We start from the raw sequence: 13,541 nt of genomic DNA on the forward strand, positions 1-13,541 counted from the left end.
TCTCTCTCTCTCTCTCTCTCTCTCTCTCTCTCTCTCTCTCTCTCCTGATGGCAGAGCGAGGCTATTCACTCGATACCTGTCGTCACTCGCAGTCGCTTTCGCCTTTTGCGTATCCCCCCACATCGATCAGCCCTCCAAACTCACCACTTACCGACTCTTTCGGGCCTTGCCACCAGAGCGCCACAGACAGACGCGCGCACTGCCCGCTTACTTTTCTTTTGCCTGTGCACAACGACCCATTAGAGGAGCAGAGATAGCGAGACTGGCGCAATTGCCTTTTCCTCGCTTCTTCTTTCCTTGCCCATCGAAGGACCACTCCTTATGTCCAACAGCAGCCTGGCGGCCGTGCATGACCCATCGACGAGCACGAATAGCACAAGCACCAGCAGCACGGGCTCCTCGATGCATCAACCGTCCAACAACCTCGCAAGAGGCGCTTGGCGCAGCGGCGGCGCTTCATCGGGTCCATTCACCGTCGATGGAGGCGGAGGTGGTGGACCGTCTACCTCGTGGCAGCAGCCTCACACTGGTAGCTACAGCAACAGCATCAGCAACAGCAGCCACCCGCTAGGAGGAGCAGGAGGACTATCTCTGAACACGGGCTTGGCAGCAAGCAACGGCGATATAGGCTCGTTTGCAACGCCATCGTCCTCCTCCTCTACGCCTTCGATCCACGGCTGGAACGACACCGCACACAAGCAGGCTGGCTTCCATCCGTCGGCGTATTCGGACGGTTCTCACATGGGTCATCCACAGGCGAGCCATCCGGCCTCTCCGACTGGCCGCATGCCCATGCAGCAGCAATCGCAACAGCAGCAGCAGCAGCAGCAGCAGCAGCAGTCAGGCATGTCTCTGCTCTCCCAGGCTTTGCAGGCCAACCTGGCCCGTCAGCAATCCTACCCGTCCCAGCACCAGCAGTGGAACAATGGCCTGTCGACGTCGCCGACCACAGCGGTGCCACCGTCTACACCGTTCTACTCTCCATTTCCCACCAGCTATGGATCGTCTCAGCCACAGCCCCCCGCCACTGCGTTTACGCACAGCAGGCAGGCTAGTGGCAGCCAGTCGCACTATTCCAGCGTGCCGAGTGCCGAGCACTCGCGGCCCCACACGCCGCTCAATTCTGACCCACATCAGCAGCCATTGAGCTTTGGGTCAGCCATGTCAGCGGGAGGTGGCGGCGGCGGCGGCGGAGGGACCTGGTCCAATGGCCAGCCTGTGCCCGGCGCCTTCCAGCAGTATCGCACCAATGCTCCCCTCGACATTCAGTCGCCAGATCTCCATGCAAGCGCAGGCATGCAAGGCTATCTGAGCCCCATGACGCCTTTCGACGCTGGTCCCTCTTCGTCCTCCTCGGCAGCAGGTTCGAAGTCAGTGGGCGGTAGCGGTAACGGTGTCGGCAACAACAGCAACAACAACAACAAAGCCCTGCCAGGCTCAGCTAGCTCAGGCAGCAGTGGCAGCAGCAGCGGTCCCAATGCCTTTTCCAGCGACGCCTCGTCCCTCCTGGCCGCAGGCCCAGCAGCACACTTTGCCGCGGTACGGCCCAGGCGGGGCTCTGCTGGCGTCGACGGCGCTGACGACGAGGAAGATGCCAACGCAGACCCAGAGGAAATGGCCAAGAAGGACCCACTGGCGACGCAGGTTTGGCGCATGTACGCCAAGCAACGCCAGACGCTCCAGAACGGGGCGAGAATGGAGGTGAGCTTTTCGAGTCTTGAACACCGTCCTGGCCGCAGCTGACCTAGCCTCGTCTGCAGAACATTACCTGGCGCATGATGGCGCTCACGCTGCGCAAGAAGCGAGAGCAAGAGGCAGCCGCAGCGGCCGCCGCCGCTGCTGTCGGCGCTTCTTCTTCATCCAACGGCGATCTTCGCACTCCCTCCGAGGGCACCTCGCTCCAGACTTCGCCCACCTCGGTCAGTAGAGTCTCCCTGGCAGACTCGCGCCGTAGCAGCGGCTCCCACAGCGAGCGACCCGAGGTGTCTGCACCTGGCACAGGGCCTTTCCACGGCATGACTTCGATCGAGCAGCAGCAGCAGCAGCATCATCACCACCACCACCAGCAGCCACGCCTGACAAAGGGCAAGACGAGATTCGCTGAGGTAGTCGAGGAGGAGGAACGAGGCCGCCGGGGAAGGAGCCCACGGACACCCGAGAGTTCCTCGACGACGACCGGCACCGGTGGCCCCACGCCGGCAACCGACGAAGAGTCGATGGACTGGCGAGGAAAGAGCCAGAGCCGTTCGCGCTCGCGCTCTGTCGGTGCCATGGACTGGCGAGGAGCCAGCCGTTCGCGCTCACGTGCGCCCCAGGGCCGCCTGTCGACGATGGCCGAGGAGCCGTCTGCCTCGTCGTCGATGGACGCTAGCAACCTGCTCAGCCAGTCGGCGCCCAACAGCAGCGGCTTCAGCTTTGCCGACCTCACCGCCTTTGATGGCCACAACCTCGACGGTGTGCCCGATCTTCTCTCCCTGGGCCAGCTTCCCATGCCTACGTACGAGACGTCGAGCTCGAGCGCAAACGAGAATGCTTCGTCGTGGCTGCAAGGCCCCTCGAGAACGGGCCCGCCGGGCACGAACAGGAAGACGCAGATGCAGGAGGCCTTCAAGGACGCGGCCCACACCGACCTATTCGCAGGCAGCATGGCCTCGGGTGCGCACCATCCTCGCTCCACCACCTTTGACGATCGAAACGTCCCCTTCTTCCACGGTGGCGGCAAGAAGACGAGCTGGGACATGTCGTCGATTGGAGCGGCCAACATGATGGGTGCTCCCTACTCGCACCTTGGAAGTGTACCTGGCATTGCAGACTACGTGGGCCACTCGGCCAACCAGCACCCAGAGTACGGCTTCTTGCCTCGGCTGGTGCGCAAGACGAGCTTCGACCACAAGGTCAAGGATCGCAGCCTGTCCCGTGGGCCATCGCGCAAGGAAGAGCATGACGAGGCACACGACGCCGCGGCCGCCGAAGTCAACAGCCGCAAGCGGCCCTATGAGCCTTCGCCCGCTCGTCCAGCCGTGCCTGTGTCGTCGGACGAGAGAATCGCCGCGGGTCTCTCTCGCAATCTCCCTTCGTTTGCCTCGCAGTCGTCGACGTTCCTCAACGCCGTGCCGACCTCCTCGTTTGACTTTGCGGTGCCCTCGACGACTGGTTACCATTTCTCGCCGGCTGCCGGTGGACCAGGAGCGGGCTCTGCGGCTGCCGCCGCCGCCGCCGCAGCAGCAGCAGCAGCAGGTGGCTCTGGCTCCGAGAGCGGGGCAACAGATGCGAGCGGCAACAACAACGTGGATCTCGAGGCCATCATGCACATGTTCTACGGCGGTGGCGTTGGTGGTGACGACCAGCAGCCCACTCTGACGCACATCAACCCCAACCAGGTCTTTTCGCAGATGGGCCCCACGTCGATCGAGGGTATGCAGGCTCTCAATGGTCTTGTGCCTGTCGACGACGCTGGCTCAGCGTCGTCGCCCGCCTGGTCATACAGCCCCGGCAGCACGAACAACCAGTCGCCTGCTGAGACGCCGCCGCCGCTGAGCAGCATCAGCAACTCTTACCAGTCTTCGCCCCTGGCCTCGGCCTTCAATGATGCACCCACGGGCATCCACGCAAGACAGGTATCGGCAGCCGGTGATGCGTCGAGGAAGAGCGGCGGTCCTTCTCGATCGAGCAGCTCGGGCAATCTTGCCGGTGGTGGGGCCAATGCCAAGGCGAACGGCAAGGCAGACGCAAAGAGTGGCAAGGGCGCAGGAGCATCAGCGGCGAGCAAGTCGGGGGCCAACGCAGCCTCCAAGGGCGGTGCTGCAGGCGGCGGAGGTGGCACGCAGTCCAAGTCGGATCATGTCAGCATGGCGACGGCCGATCCGCCGACGGTGTGCTCCAACTGCAACACGACCAAGACGCCACTGTGGCGACGAGACCCCGAGGGTCAGCCGCTCTGCAACGCCTGTGGCTTGTTCCTCAAGCTGCACGGCGTCGTGCGACCGCTGTCGCTCAAGACAGACGTCATCAAGAAGCGCAACCGCACCGGTGGCGCTGGTGCGACGGCGGCAGCAGCAGCTGCGGCCGCAAAGGACGGCTCCTCCCAGTCGAATGGCAGTCGATCCGGGCAGTCTACGACGCCGACGTCGGCAACGACTCCAACGCACTTTGCCTCGCAGCAGCAGCACCAGCAGCTCAACAAGCAGCACCAGCAGCCGCCCCTTGCTCATGCTGGCGGCAGGACCGTCTCCTACCACAACGGCCCAATGCCCATCGCGCCCGCTCCTCCCACGCTTGCGCCGGCCGCTGGAGCCGACAAGCGTCAACGCAGAGATACCAAGTGATTAATTGATATTCATGTCACATTCACATTCCATAAACGACCCCTTTTACAGCCACTGCTACCTACTACTACTACTAGATTTATAGAGTTTCCTTTTTGTTCCCTCCTCATGATCGACCGACCATCTCACTGTTGTCCTAGCTTTCCTGGTCTCGCTATCTCTCACCTCTCCGTCTTGGTCTCACTCTCATCCTCTCTCATCCTCTATCTCCATCTCCATCTCGTGCTTGTAAATTACGATGACGGCTCTGTTTCATTCGTCTATCTTGTCTAGGAACCACATAGGATCGGAATACATGGGATTCGAATCGCGTAGGCAGGCATCGAGCGTGTCAAGAGGAGCAGCGAGCTCCTGGTCTTTGTGGTGATCCGGCCTTTTGTGATTAGCTTGCTTCGTCGACTCGATCGCTATACCAGGATGCATGCAGAGATTCATTCCAAGATCAAAGGGGAAGAGAAAAGGACAAAAAAAGAGAGTGGCGTGATTCTCAATGAGAACATAGGAAATGTGTGCACTAGCATTCTACTGCGTCGTAGTGTTAGCCGTGCCCGTGCCCGTGCCCGTGCCCGTAGTCGAGCCGCCGTGACCGGCGCCCTGAACACTCGAGATGCCCTGCTTGATCTCGTCGAGGCCCTTTTGCGCCGTGCTCTGGTGGTCTGCCGCCGTGGCGCCGCTGCCCTCGAGGTTCGTCGTGCTGTTGGCCGTACCTCCCCGGCCGCCGGCTTCGTTGTTGGTGATGCCCTCGCCAAACTTGTCGAGGTTGCCATTGACGGTGCCGCGGATCGTCTCGCCGAGTCCGTGGGCCGTGTTAAAGGCGCTGCGAGAAGCGAGAGGTCCCGACAAGTTAGTTTTTCGTCAGCGACTCTGTGGCTGCGCAGAGCCGCAAGCAAGCCAAAACGGAGCCTGGCAGCTGGCTAGACTCACCCCTTGATGGCATTGCCGACTCCTTCACCTGCGTTTCCGTTACTCATCTTTGCTTATTGGCTGGTGGATTTGGTCTTTTTTGAGTTTTACAGGGTGGTGAATGGGATGCAAGAGACGAGGAACGGCAGTCGGCGACCAAGGTAGCAAATTCAATGTGGAGGCTTCTTCAGGATGACGGCCACGGCTGACGGGTCCGACAAGAAAAAAGCCCCTTCCCTTTCTTTTTGCCACGCGAGCTTTCCTTGGAAATTCTGAGGTCGGTGTCGCTCTGGTGCGGTCTCGAGAGCGTCGAGAAATTGGGCGAGGACAATGGGCAAAGGTCCCCCATGGCGGCGAGTGACTCGTCGGTCATCCGAGGTCTGATGAACAAAAGTTCGCCCTATATGTGTCTTTTGAAGAGGAGAGGAGGAAGGACAAAGCTCAAACAATTGAGACGGAGACGGCGCCCTGAAAGTGTTGCAGTGTCGAACGCACCGTCTGAAGTTGAGCCTCTTCATTGTCATTGCGTGCCGCGCCCCCCCCCCCCCCCAAAAAAAACCATCGCGAATCGGAGAGCACAGAGACCGAAGGGCTTTTTAGACTTCATCTCGTCTTGATCTCGCTGGCAAAGAAACGTCCTGCAGTCCAGTCCAAGCAAGATGAGAGCGGCATCTTCCTCAGTCAGCTCCTTTCCTAAGCACCGGCCCTCCACGAACGAAAATGAGACAACCACAGCGTCCGAGACGGACGAGCTGGAAGTCCTAATAGCCTCGCTTCACCTGGAAGATATCAATGAGATCACCCATAGGGCCATCGGAAAGGGAAAGGCTCGTGAAGATGCATCGCTTAAGGACGAGGAAGTAGCTTTCAAGCTTTACGCAGAAGATCTAGAGGCTTATCTTCTTCGTCAGGAAGACATACGCCTTGCGAAAAGCCTGGATGAAAGCAGCAACAGCGACGATGAGAGTCTACAGGAGGATAACGAGCTCGACGAGGTCGCCTGGAAGGATCGGGAAATAGCGCTGTGTGCTGCTGGTTCCGGTCGTACGCCAGTTACGGCAGTAAACGCTACCACATCTGAGAGGTGTCACATGCTAGAGGACAAGGCATCATCGAGCAACAGCGTTTCTAGAGAACCCACGACGACCTACGCTCATAGCAGCGAGCCGTCCTCGAGCCAGTTGCAAGAGTGCGTGATATGTTGCATCACGGTACCGCGGGATGCTATGTACATCGCTTCGTGTCCGAGCCGCCACATCTACCACTCGCGTTGCCTCCTGGCTCTCATCCATGCCTCTATGAAGGACGAGAGCTTGATGCCGCCCGTGTGCTGCAAGGTCGGCATTGACGAGAATCTTTTCCTGCCGTTGCTCAATAAAGAAGACAGGGACGAATTCATTCGCAAACGTGAAGAGTTTGGCACCAAGGACCGGCTGTACTGCAACAATGTATCCTGCTCAGCCTTTCTTGGCGCGGTCGAACGAGAGGCAAAGCAGCCGAAGAAATGCGACCGCTGCGGCAACGAGACATGCAAGGCGTGCAAGGGACCATGGCACGGGTACAAGAGCATCTGTGCTGGCGATTCTGATGAGGCAGCCATCGACTTACTTCGGGACATCGGGATGCAGAGGTGCCCGGGCTGCCTTCGCATGGTAGAGCTCATCGATGGATGCTACCACATTGTAAGCGGAGCTCTCATGCTGCGGACCAAGTTTGACCATTGCCACTGACAAGCGCCGCTCTCTGAAAACAAGACTTGCTTTTGTGGGTCAGAATTTTGCTATCTTTGCGCCGAAGACTGGGGAATGTGCTCCTGCGAGCAATAGGATGAGGATCGGCTTCTGCAAGAAGCCACACAGCGTGTCCGACGCGACGAGCCTCGAGGTTACTTCGCTCGCTTCCTGGACGCAATTTTGTTTCGCAGAGAGGTGGCAGCCCTGCGATACCATCACGAGTGCCGCTACGCGGGGCACTGGGAACGGGTTGAAGGCATATACGAGTGCGAGAATTGCTTCGAGACGATGCTCGAGTATATCTTCGAGTGCTCTGAATGCCGAATGAGGGCTTGCAACCGCTGTCGGATGAATAGGTTCATGTGAATCTCTCATTCATCTTCCTTCGTTCACCGTCGTACCCCGTTCAGAGAGTTAAAGAGCTTCTTTCGCTGTAGACATGGCTACCTCGTTCTCTTCTACATTCAGAACGTCCAAAACCCCTCGTCTATACAGACAGTCAATATTCGCTTACACACTTCTCAGAAGCCTTTCGTCACCAAGCCGTGACATCTTCTCAATTCAATCATTCTTTCTGTTTGCGTCCACAGCGTGTTAGATACGTGAAAGCCTGACACCGCAGTGATGGCCTAGCGAAGCCGACAGACATCTCTTCTAAGGCGACGTTGACAAGTGGAAAGGCTACACACTAGTGCGATTGTGCTCTGGGAACATTGTCACACGACAGCGTTCCAAGTGCCTGTTAGAGTGGTCGCGGCAGTCATCGATCAGTGAAAGCTGAGCTCGCTGCTAATTTATGCTTGTTGCAATGGCACAAGTGCCTCTTTTTCAAAATAGGCCCAGATTCGTCATTGAATAGCCTGGCACACAACCTGCGGGAGAGGGTGTATCCTACGGCTTGATTTTGAAATTGTAGCGTCGGATACGACGGGTGAGACCAAACGAGCATTGCCAAGCCTTTAGTCCTCCTCAGCCATCTTTGTTATTTATAGACTCCGCTCCAAGGAGCTGGCGAGATAAAACGGGCATTCTTCTATTCACTTGACGCAGGGCAGACGACGATGACAGATAGTGACTGTTCTTTCTCTATAGCTAGTATTTGACCAGTTCCGGCGTCGGAGGATTTCCTCTGGAGTGGACAGATGCATAGCGATGCAGACAGTCCAGCTAGCGCGAAAGGAAGAACGTGCACAAATTGGCGCTTCTGATTGGCTGGCATACCACCTCTGAGCAGATATTTTCCTACAACCCAGAACATCCGCCCGTCCCCCGTCGCAATAGTCGAGAAGGAGAGAGGGAGAGATAGAGACGGGGGATACATATTGAAAGCAGGAAAGAGAGATGGAGATGGGGGTGCAAGATAGAGTGGAATACAATCTTCTCCACCTTTTCAAACTAGGCGCGAAGAGGCTTTACTTTGAAAAGGCTGCTGTCAATGTGGATAGGAGAGATCAAGACCAATGGCCGAGCTTGCGAGAATACCGAGCTAGCAAGGCAAGAGAAAGGCACGGAGCCGGACCTGTGTGTGTGACGTTGAATGGCTGAGGCTGCTTGAATCTTCTCAAGACTGGCCGCTGCCGGGTAATGAAGGAGTGTTTGGAATTGGCCAGAGCCATCCGTGCGTACGCGCAGGTTGAGATTAATTTCTTAGCTGCAGTTCCAAACGTGCCCAACGACCGACCTCTGCCTGCAGGCCTCGATGGGCCTGGCTGAACTTGACCGACCTGCCCTCTCATCTTCTGACGAGCGATCCCGGGAAGAGAAGGGAAGGCCATCAGCCACAGTCATTGGTCACGTTTCTTCCTCCTCTCATCGTCTGTCCACGTCTGTCTTTCCATTCACGAGCAAAGGTAGCCCGCCGCCCAGCTCTGTCCTCCTCCCTCCGTTTATTGCTTGGAGACAGCCGCATACCGCCAGCCAGCTCCTCAATCCAGCTAGATCGTCTGCGCTAGGGCCTCCATTTGCTTCCCCCCCAATTCCTCTCGTGCATTTACTTCCCTCCACCACCACCACCACCACCACCACCACCTCCTCCTCCTTCTCCTCCGTCGTCGCCGCTGCTGCCGTCGCCGCCGCTGTAGACGTCTCACCTCCGTCTCACACACCCCTCGCTCGCCCCTCCGTTCGTCATCCACCGACGCTGCGATGAAGTTCGGCCGGACGATCAAGACGTCACTCTACTCGGAGTGGTCGTCCAAGTACCTTCGGTACAGCGACCTGAAAAAGGACATCAAGAAGAGGATCGCCGACAACAATGGCGTCTGGACTGACCGGGATGAGGATGAGTTTGTCAACGAGCTGAGAAAGGAGCTGGACAAGGTCTATGACTTTCAGAAGCTAAAGGTGCGTTGCTATTGGTTTCCGTGATCCCGGATGATGGGTCTTGCTTGAGCGTTGCGGCGGGGCTGACACGAGCAAACGATGGGCGCGGCTTACACAGGTGACGGAGTTGAGCGAACGCATTCGAAAGGCGCAGAGCGAGGTGCACCTCCTCGTCTCGTCGAGAACCTCTTCGGCCTCCTCGCTCAGCCGTGGCGATGGCAGCTCGCATGCCGGCTCCGACCACGCTGCGGGCACAAACGGGGAAGGGGCTGCTGGGCACGACGATGCCGTGTACGCCGAAGACGACGTCGGCACCGACGACGAGTTCGACAGCGACACCGACGACTCGGACGCCTACGAGGAGCGCTTCCTCGAGCTCGAAGAGAGGCTCGCCGTCATCATCGCAGACGTCCACGACCTTGCCCTCTTCACCAAGCTCAACTACACGGGCTTCCACAAGATTGTCAAGAAGCACGACAAGCAAACGGGCAGGCTCCTTCGCAAGGAGTTTGTCCAGCACTACCTCACCGCCCGCCCCTTCTACAAGGAGAACTACGACCAGCTCATCGTCAAGCTCTCCAAGCTCTTTGACCTCGTCCGCACCAGGGGCAACCCTGTTCAGGGCGACTCGAGCGCCGGTGGCTCCCAGAGCGCCTTTGTGCGCCAGACGACAAAGTACTGGGTCCACCCGGACAACATTGTGCCCCTCAAGCTCGTCATCCTCAAGCACCTCCCCGTCCTCGTCTTCAACCCGGACAAGGAGTACGAGCCGGCAGACAGCGCCATCACATCCATCTACTACGACAACGAGGACCTGGAGCTGTACCTGGGCAGGCTCGAAAAGACCGAGGGCGCAGAAGCCATCCGGTTGCGGTGGTACGGTGGCATGGACAACAAGCAGATCTTCGTTGAGCGCAAGACGCACAGGGAGGACTGGACGGGTGAGAAGTCGGTCAAGGCGCGTTTCCCCATCAAGGAGGAGAATGTCAATGCGTACATGAGTGGCGAGTACCGCATGGACGAGACATTTGAGGCGCTGCGCAAAAAGGGCAAGAAGAGCGACAAGGACATCGACTCGATGCTGCAGCTGGCCAGCGAGGTGCAGTACTCTGTTCTCACGCGCAAGCTGCAGCCCGTCATGCGCTCCTTCTACAACCGCACTGCCTTTCAGCTGCCCGGTGACGCCCGCGTCCGCATCTCTCTCGACACGGAACTCTCGCTGGTCCGAGAGGACAACTGGGACAACCGCAAGCGCGCAGCCGACAACTGGAGGCGCATGGACATTGGCATCGACTACCCCTTTGACCAGCTACCCGCCGACGACATTGAACGATTCCCGTACGGCGTCCTCGAGGTCAAGCTGCAGACGCAGATGGGCCAGGAGCCGCCGGAGTGGGTGCGCGAGCTCGTGGCCAGCCATCTCGTCGAGGCGGTGCCCAAGTTCTCCAAGTTCATCCATGGATGTGCTACGCTGCTGGCCAACCGAGTCGACCTCGTGCCGTTCTGGCTGCCTCAGATGGACATCGACATTCGCAAGGCGCCCACGCGCCAGCTCGAGATTGCCCGTCCGGCGTCTCACCAGAACTCCAATTCGTCGTCGCGGCCTGACACGCCGGGCAGCAAGGGTGCCAGCCCCTACCACGAGCCCGTCAGCGAGGACGAGTTTGAGGGCCAAGAAGAAGACGAGGAGACCCATGGCATCAACAGCGGTGTGATTGCCGACGACCGGCACGAGGCCAACAACCTCGGCCTGCTGCCTCACGACCCGAGGATCCGCGAGGCCCGCGAGGAGCGCATGCGAAACATTCGCGACCGCCAGGCTGAGCTTGAGAAGCAGCGCGCCGAGAATCCGGATGCGACTTCTAACCTCGCCGCTGGCGTTTTGGCCGCCGAGCGGTCTGCCGTCTCTCCTCCCGGTGCCGTACGCCGCGGTAGCAGCAGTGGGCCAGGAGGCAGCGCGAAGAAGGCGCCCGTCGGCCGCGATGAGATCCTGTCGACGAGCACAGCATTCGACAAGAATTACTTTACGAAGCTGACGCCAAAGAACATCAAGCGCCTCTGGAGGGCAAAGTACTCGCGCGATGGCACCAGCGAGCACGACGCAGATGCAGACGGTGACGATGAGCTGGAAGACGAGATTGCCGCCAGAAGGCTCCAGGGCCGCGACGAAGAAGAGGAGCCCACGATGCCGCTTCGACCAGAGTACGTCACATCGTTCCAGGCGCCCAGCGGCAAGAAGGTGTCTCTGCCCATCCGAATTGAGCCCAAGACGTACTTTGCTGCCGAGCGGACGTTCCTCAAGTGGCTCGAGTTCTCCGTCTTCATTAGCGCGCTTGCCGTGGGCATGGTCAACTACAGCAAGCCCGGTGACAAGATCGGCCTCATCACCTCGGGTCTCTTTACCGTTGTCTCGCTCCTGTGCATCGCATACAGCGGCATCATCTACGTCTGGAGAAGCCTTAAGATCCGCAAAAAGGAGAGCAGCAACATCTACTTTGACGCCTACGGCCCTACATTCCTCTGCGCAACGCTCTTGGCCAGCACCATCGTCAACTTTGTCCTGCGCTTCAACGAGTCTCACGACAATCGCCTCTGGCGCGGCCTTGCCAACTAATGCCAACCACTCTAATGTCTTGTTTTCCCGTATGCTTGAAATGCTATACCAAGATGAATTCTACCTCTTTCCCTGCCGGTCAACGCTTGGCTGTGAACAGTCGGCAAGCCATCGTCCAATCGCGGGCCGCCCGTGGCTGACTCAGAGGCACCCCAGTTCCTCGCCGCGCGACCGTCATGCATCGAGCGGAGAAAAGCTTGGTCTTCCAATGTCAGCATAACCCCGTTGATCAATACAATGCAGGCATCGCGCTGATAATCCCCTCAATGAAACACCCGGGCCTCTCTATTTATCTTTTGGACGCAGAGTGCCGCGCCTCTTCTCGTTGCGTCGCAGTCCACCGTCATTGTCAAGGCCGCTTGCCCTCGGCCTTCTGTCCCCTTTCACTCTACTCAGTCACACCGTCCTTTCCCTTTTTCACAGTCGTGGGAGAATAATCTGTCGGAGTGCGATCCATTCTGTGACTACGCTGTAGACAGAAAGGGGGGGGGGACGGTAGACATAGCCGAGTTGGCTGCAAGGGCGGAGCACAACACCGGAGAAGGATAAAGAAGACGGACAACGGGATGATCTGAGTGAGTTCCTCCCCCTCCGTGTGTGCAATCAGGCGACTGAAGACGCAAGCCGCCACCGCCCTCTTTCGTGATCTTATATAGAGGGCCATGCCTGGAGGGGATCAACACTTCTTCCATATCCTTACCTCTTCCTTCTCGCTCTCTTTTCACTTGGAACACTACAACGATGAGGGCCTTCCGCTACCTCGTGCCGATCCTTGTCGTCTTGTCGTGGGTGACATGCTTTCCCCCTCAAGACCTGCCAGACATCCTGGACCTACAAGACGCTCAAGCCCTACAAGACACCCAAGACCTACAAGACGCCGAGTCAGCAGATAGGACTCACAAGAAGAAGACGAAGAAGAAGAAGAAGAAGGTAAAAGTCTGCCGTGGGCCAATTCAACTCGACCCGGATTACATCAAGTGAGTGGCTCCTTCCAATCTAGCTCGGTAGTCTCTGGAACCTCTTTGCACCGCAGTCTTCATCTTACTCTCTCTTTTTTCAGTGAGTACTGCACTGCGGGAATAGTCTGCGTCGTCCTGCCCTCGTGCGCCTACGCAGTGGAAGCGCCTGGCGACCACCACTGCAGAAAGCTCGATAGGAAAGGAAATGGCCGACAACTTTGCATGTACAAGACAAACTATTTCCAAAGCGAAGATGTTTATGCTTTCTTCAGTTGCGATGTGAGTATCTCTATGGCGCGCTCCTGTCCTGTTACTAGACCAACTCGCCAATGTTTCTTGACTTTCTCTCAGGGTCAACCCTTCTCAGTTGGGGTTTGGAGAAGTTACAAACAAGGTTATCTGGGCATGGGCATAGATAATCACCTTAGCGCCGGCTACGTAGATGCCTACTTTCGCAAGGATTGGCTCAAAGTATGGGTGAGTAGCCGATCTTTACATCTCCTTGCGATCACTGACATAACGACCTTGTGGCTGCTCGCTGGCAGACAAAGAAAAAAGGGACATTTTATCTCGCCCCCTTTGACCAGAATAAAGGTAACCCGTTCATAATCGACATCAAGTGCTTATGGCCAAAGCCGTCACCGCACTCTTGACTGTGGACTGTATGTAGCGATATAGCCACGAA

The 13,541-nt window shown here is 58.0% G+C and overlaps 6 protein-coding genes across 6 annotated transcripts; 4 read left to right on the plus strand and 2 right to left on the minus strand.

Annotated features, from left to right (window-relative positions):
• The first annotated feature begins 222 nt into the window (after positions 1 to 222).
• Positions 223 to 4,534, plus strand: FA10DRAFT_94375 (hypothetical protein). Its single transcript, XM_025525797.1, has 2 exons — positions 223 to 1,701; positions 1,761 to 4,534. Exons 1-2 carry the CDS (start codon positions 322 to 324, stop codon positions 4,323 to 4,325), a joined length of 3,945 nt encoding a protein of 1,314 aa, XP_025379704.1. The 5' UTR covers positions 223 to 321; the 3' UTR covers positions 4,326 to 4,534.
• Positions 4,535 to 4,737: 203 nt separating this feature from the next.
• Positions 4,738 to 5,372, minus strand: FA10DRAFT_266256 (hypothetical protein). Its single transcript, XM_025521421.1, has 2 exons — positions 5,250 to 5,372; positions 4,738 to 5,142 (listed from the first exon to the last, which is right to left on the minus strand). The coding sequence occupies exons 1-2, from the start codon at positions 5,294 to 5,296 to the stop codon at positions 4,848 to 4,850; spliced, it is 342 nt and encodes a 113-aa protein (XP_025379705.1). The 5' UTR covers positions 5,297 to 5,372; the 3' UTR covers positions 4,738 to 4,847.
• Positions 5,373 to 5,836: 464 nt separating this feature from the next.
• FA10DRAFT_279030 (hypothetical protein) lies at positions 5,837 to 7,327 on the plus strand (the record flags this gene model as incomplete). The annotated part of the gene is made up of 2 exons (XM_025523511.1): positions 5,837 to 6,910; positions 7,055 to 7,327. The coding sequence occupies exons 1-2, from the start codon at positions 5,888 to 5,890 to the stop codon at positions 7,325 to 7,327; spliced, it is 1,296 nt and encodes a 431-aa protein (XP_025379706.1). The 5' UTR covers positions 5,837 to 5,887.
• Positions 7,328 to 7,988: 661 nt separating this feature from the next.
• Positions 7,989 to 8,368, minus strand: FA10DRAFT_266257 (hypothetical protein; the record flags this gene model as incomplete). The annotated part of the gene is made up of 1 exon (XM_025521422.1): positions 7,989 to 8,368. A coding segment is annotated over exon 1 (284 nt), but the record flags the coding sequence as incomplete, so codon positions are not given.
• A 263-nt stretch (positions 8,369 to 8,631) lies between these two features.
• Positions 8,632 to 12,053, plus strand: FA10DRAFT_250842 (putative VTC4-vacuolar transporter chaperone). Its single transcript, XM_025519579.1, has 2 exons — positions 8,632 to 9,304; positions 9,402 to 12,053. The coding sequence occupies exons 1-2, from the start codon at positions 9,107 to 9,109 to the stop codon at positions 11,895 to 11,897; spliced, it is 2,694 nt and encodes an 897-aa protein (XP_025379708.1). The 5' UTR covers positions 8,632 to 9,106; the 3' UTR covers positions 11,898 to 12,053.
• A 585-nt stretch (positions 12,054 to 12,638) lies between these two features.
• FA10DRAFT_259678 (hypothetical protein) lies at positions 12,639 to 13,298 on the plus strand (the record flags this gene model as incomplete). The annotated part of the gene is made up of 3 exons (XM_025519982.1): positions 12,639 to 12,874; positions 12,958 to 13,135; positions 13,272 to 13,298. The coding sequence occupies 3 exons, from the start codon at positions 12,639 to 12,641 to the stop codon at positions 13,296 to 13,298; spliced, it is 441 nt and encodes a 146-aa protein (XP_025379709.1).
• Positions 13,299 to 13,541: the final 243 nt, after the last annotated feature.

This window comes from Acaromyces ingoldii, assembly GCF_003144295.1.
Source record: "Acaromyces ingoldii strain MCA 4198 unplaced genomic scaffold FA10scaffold_2, whole genome shotgun sequence".
In the NCBI taxonomy this organism is placed as follows: domain Eukaryota; kingdom Fungi; phylum Basidiomycota; class Exobasidiomycetes; order Exobasidiales; family Cryptobasidiaceae; genus Acaromyces; species Acaromyces ingoldii.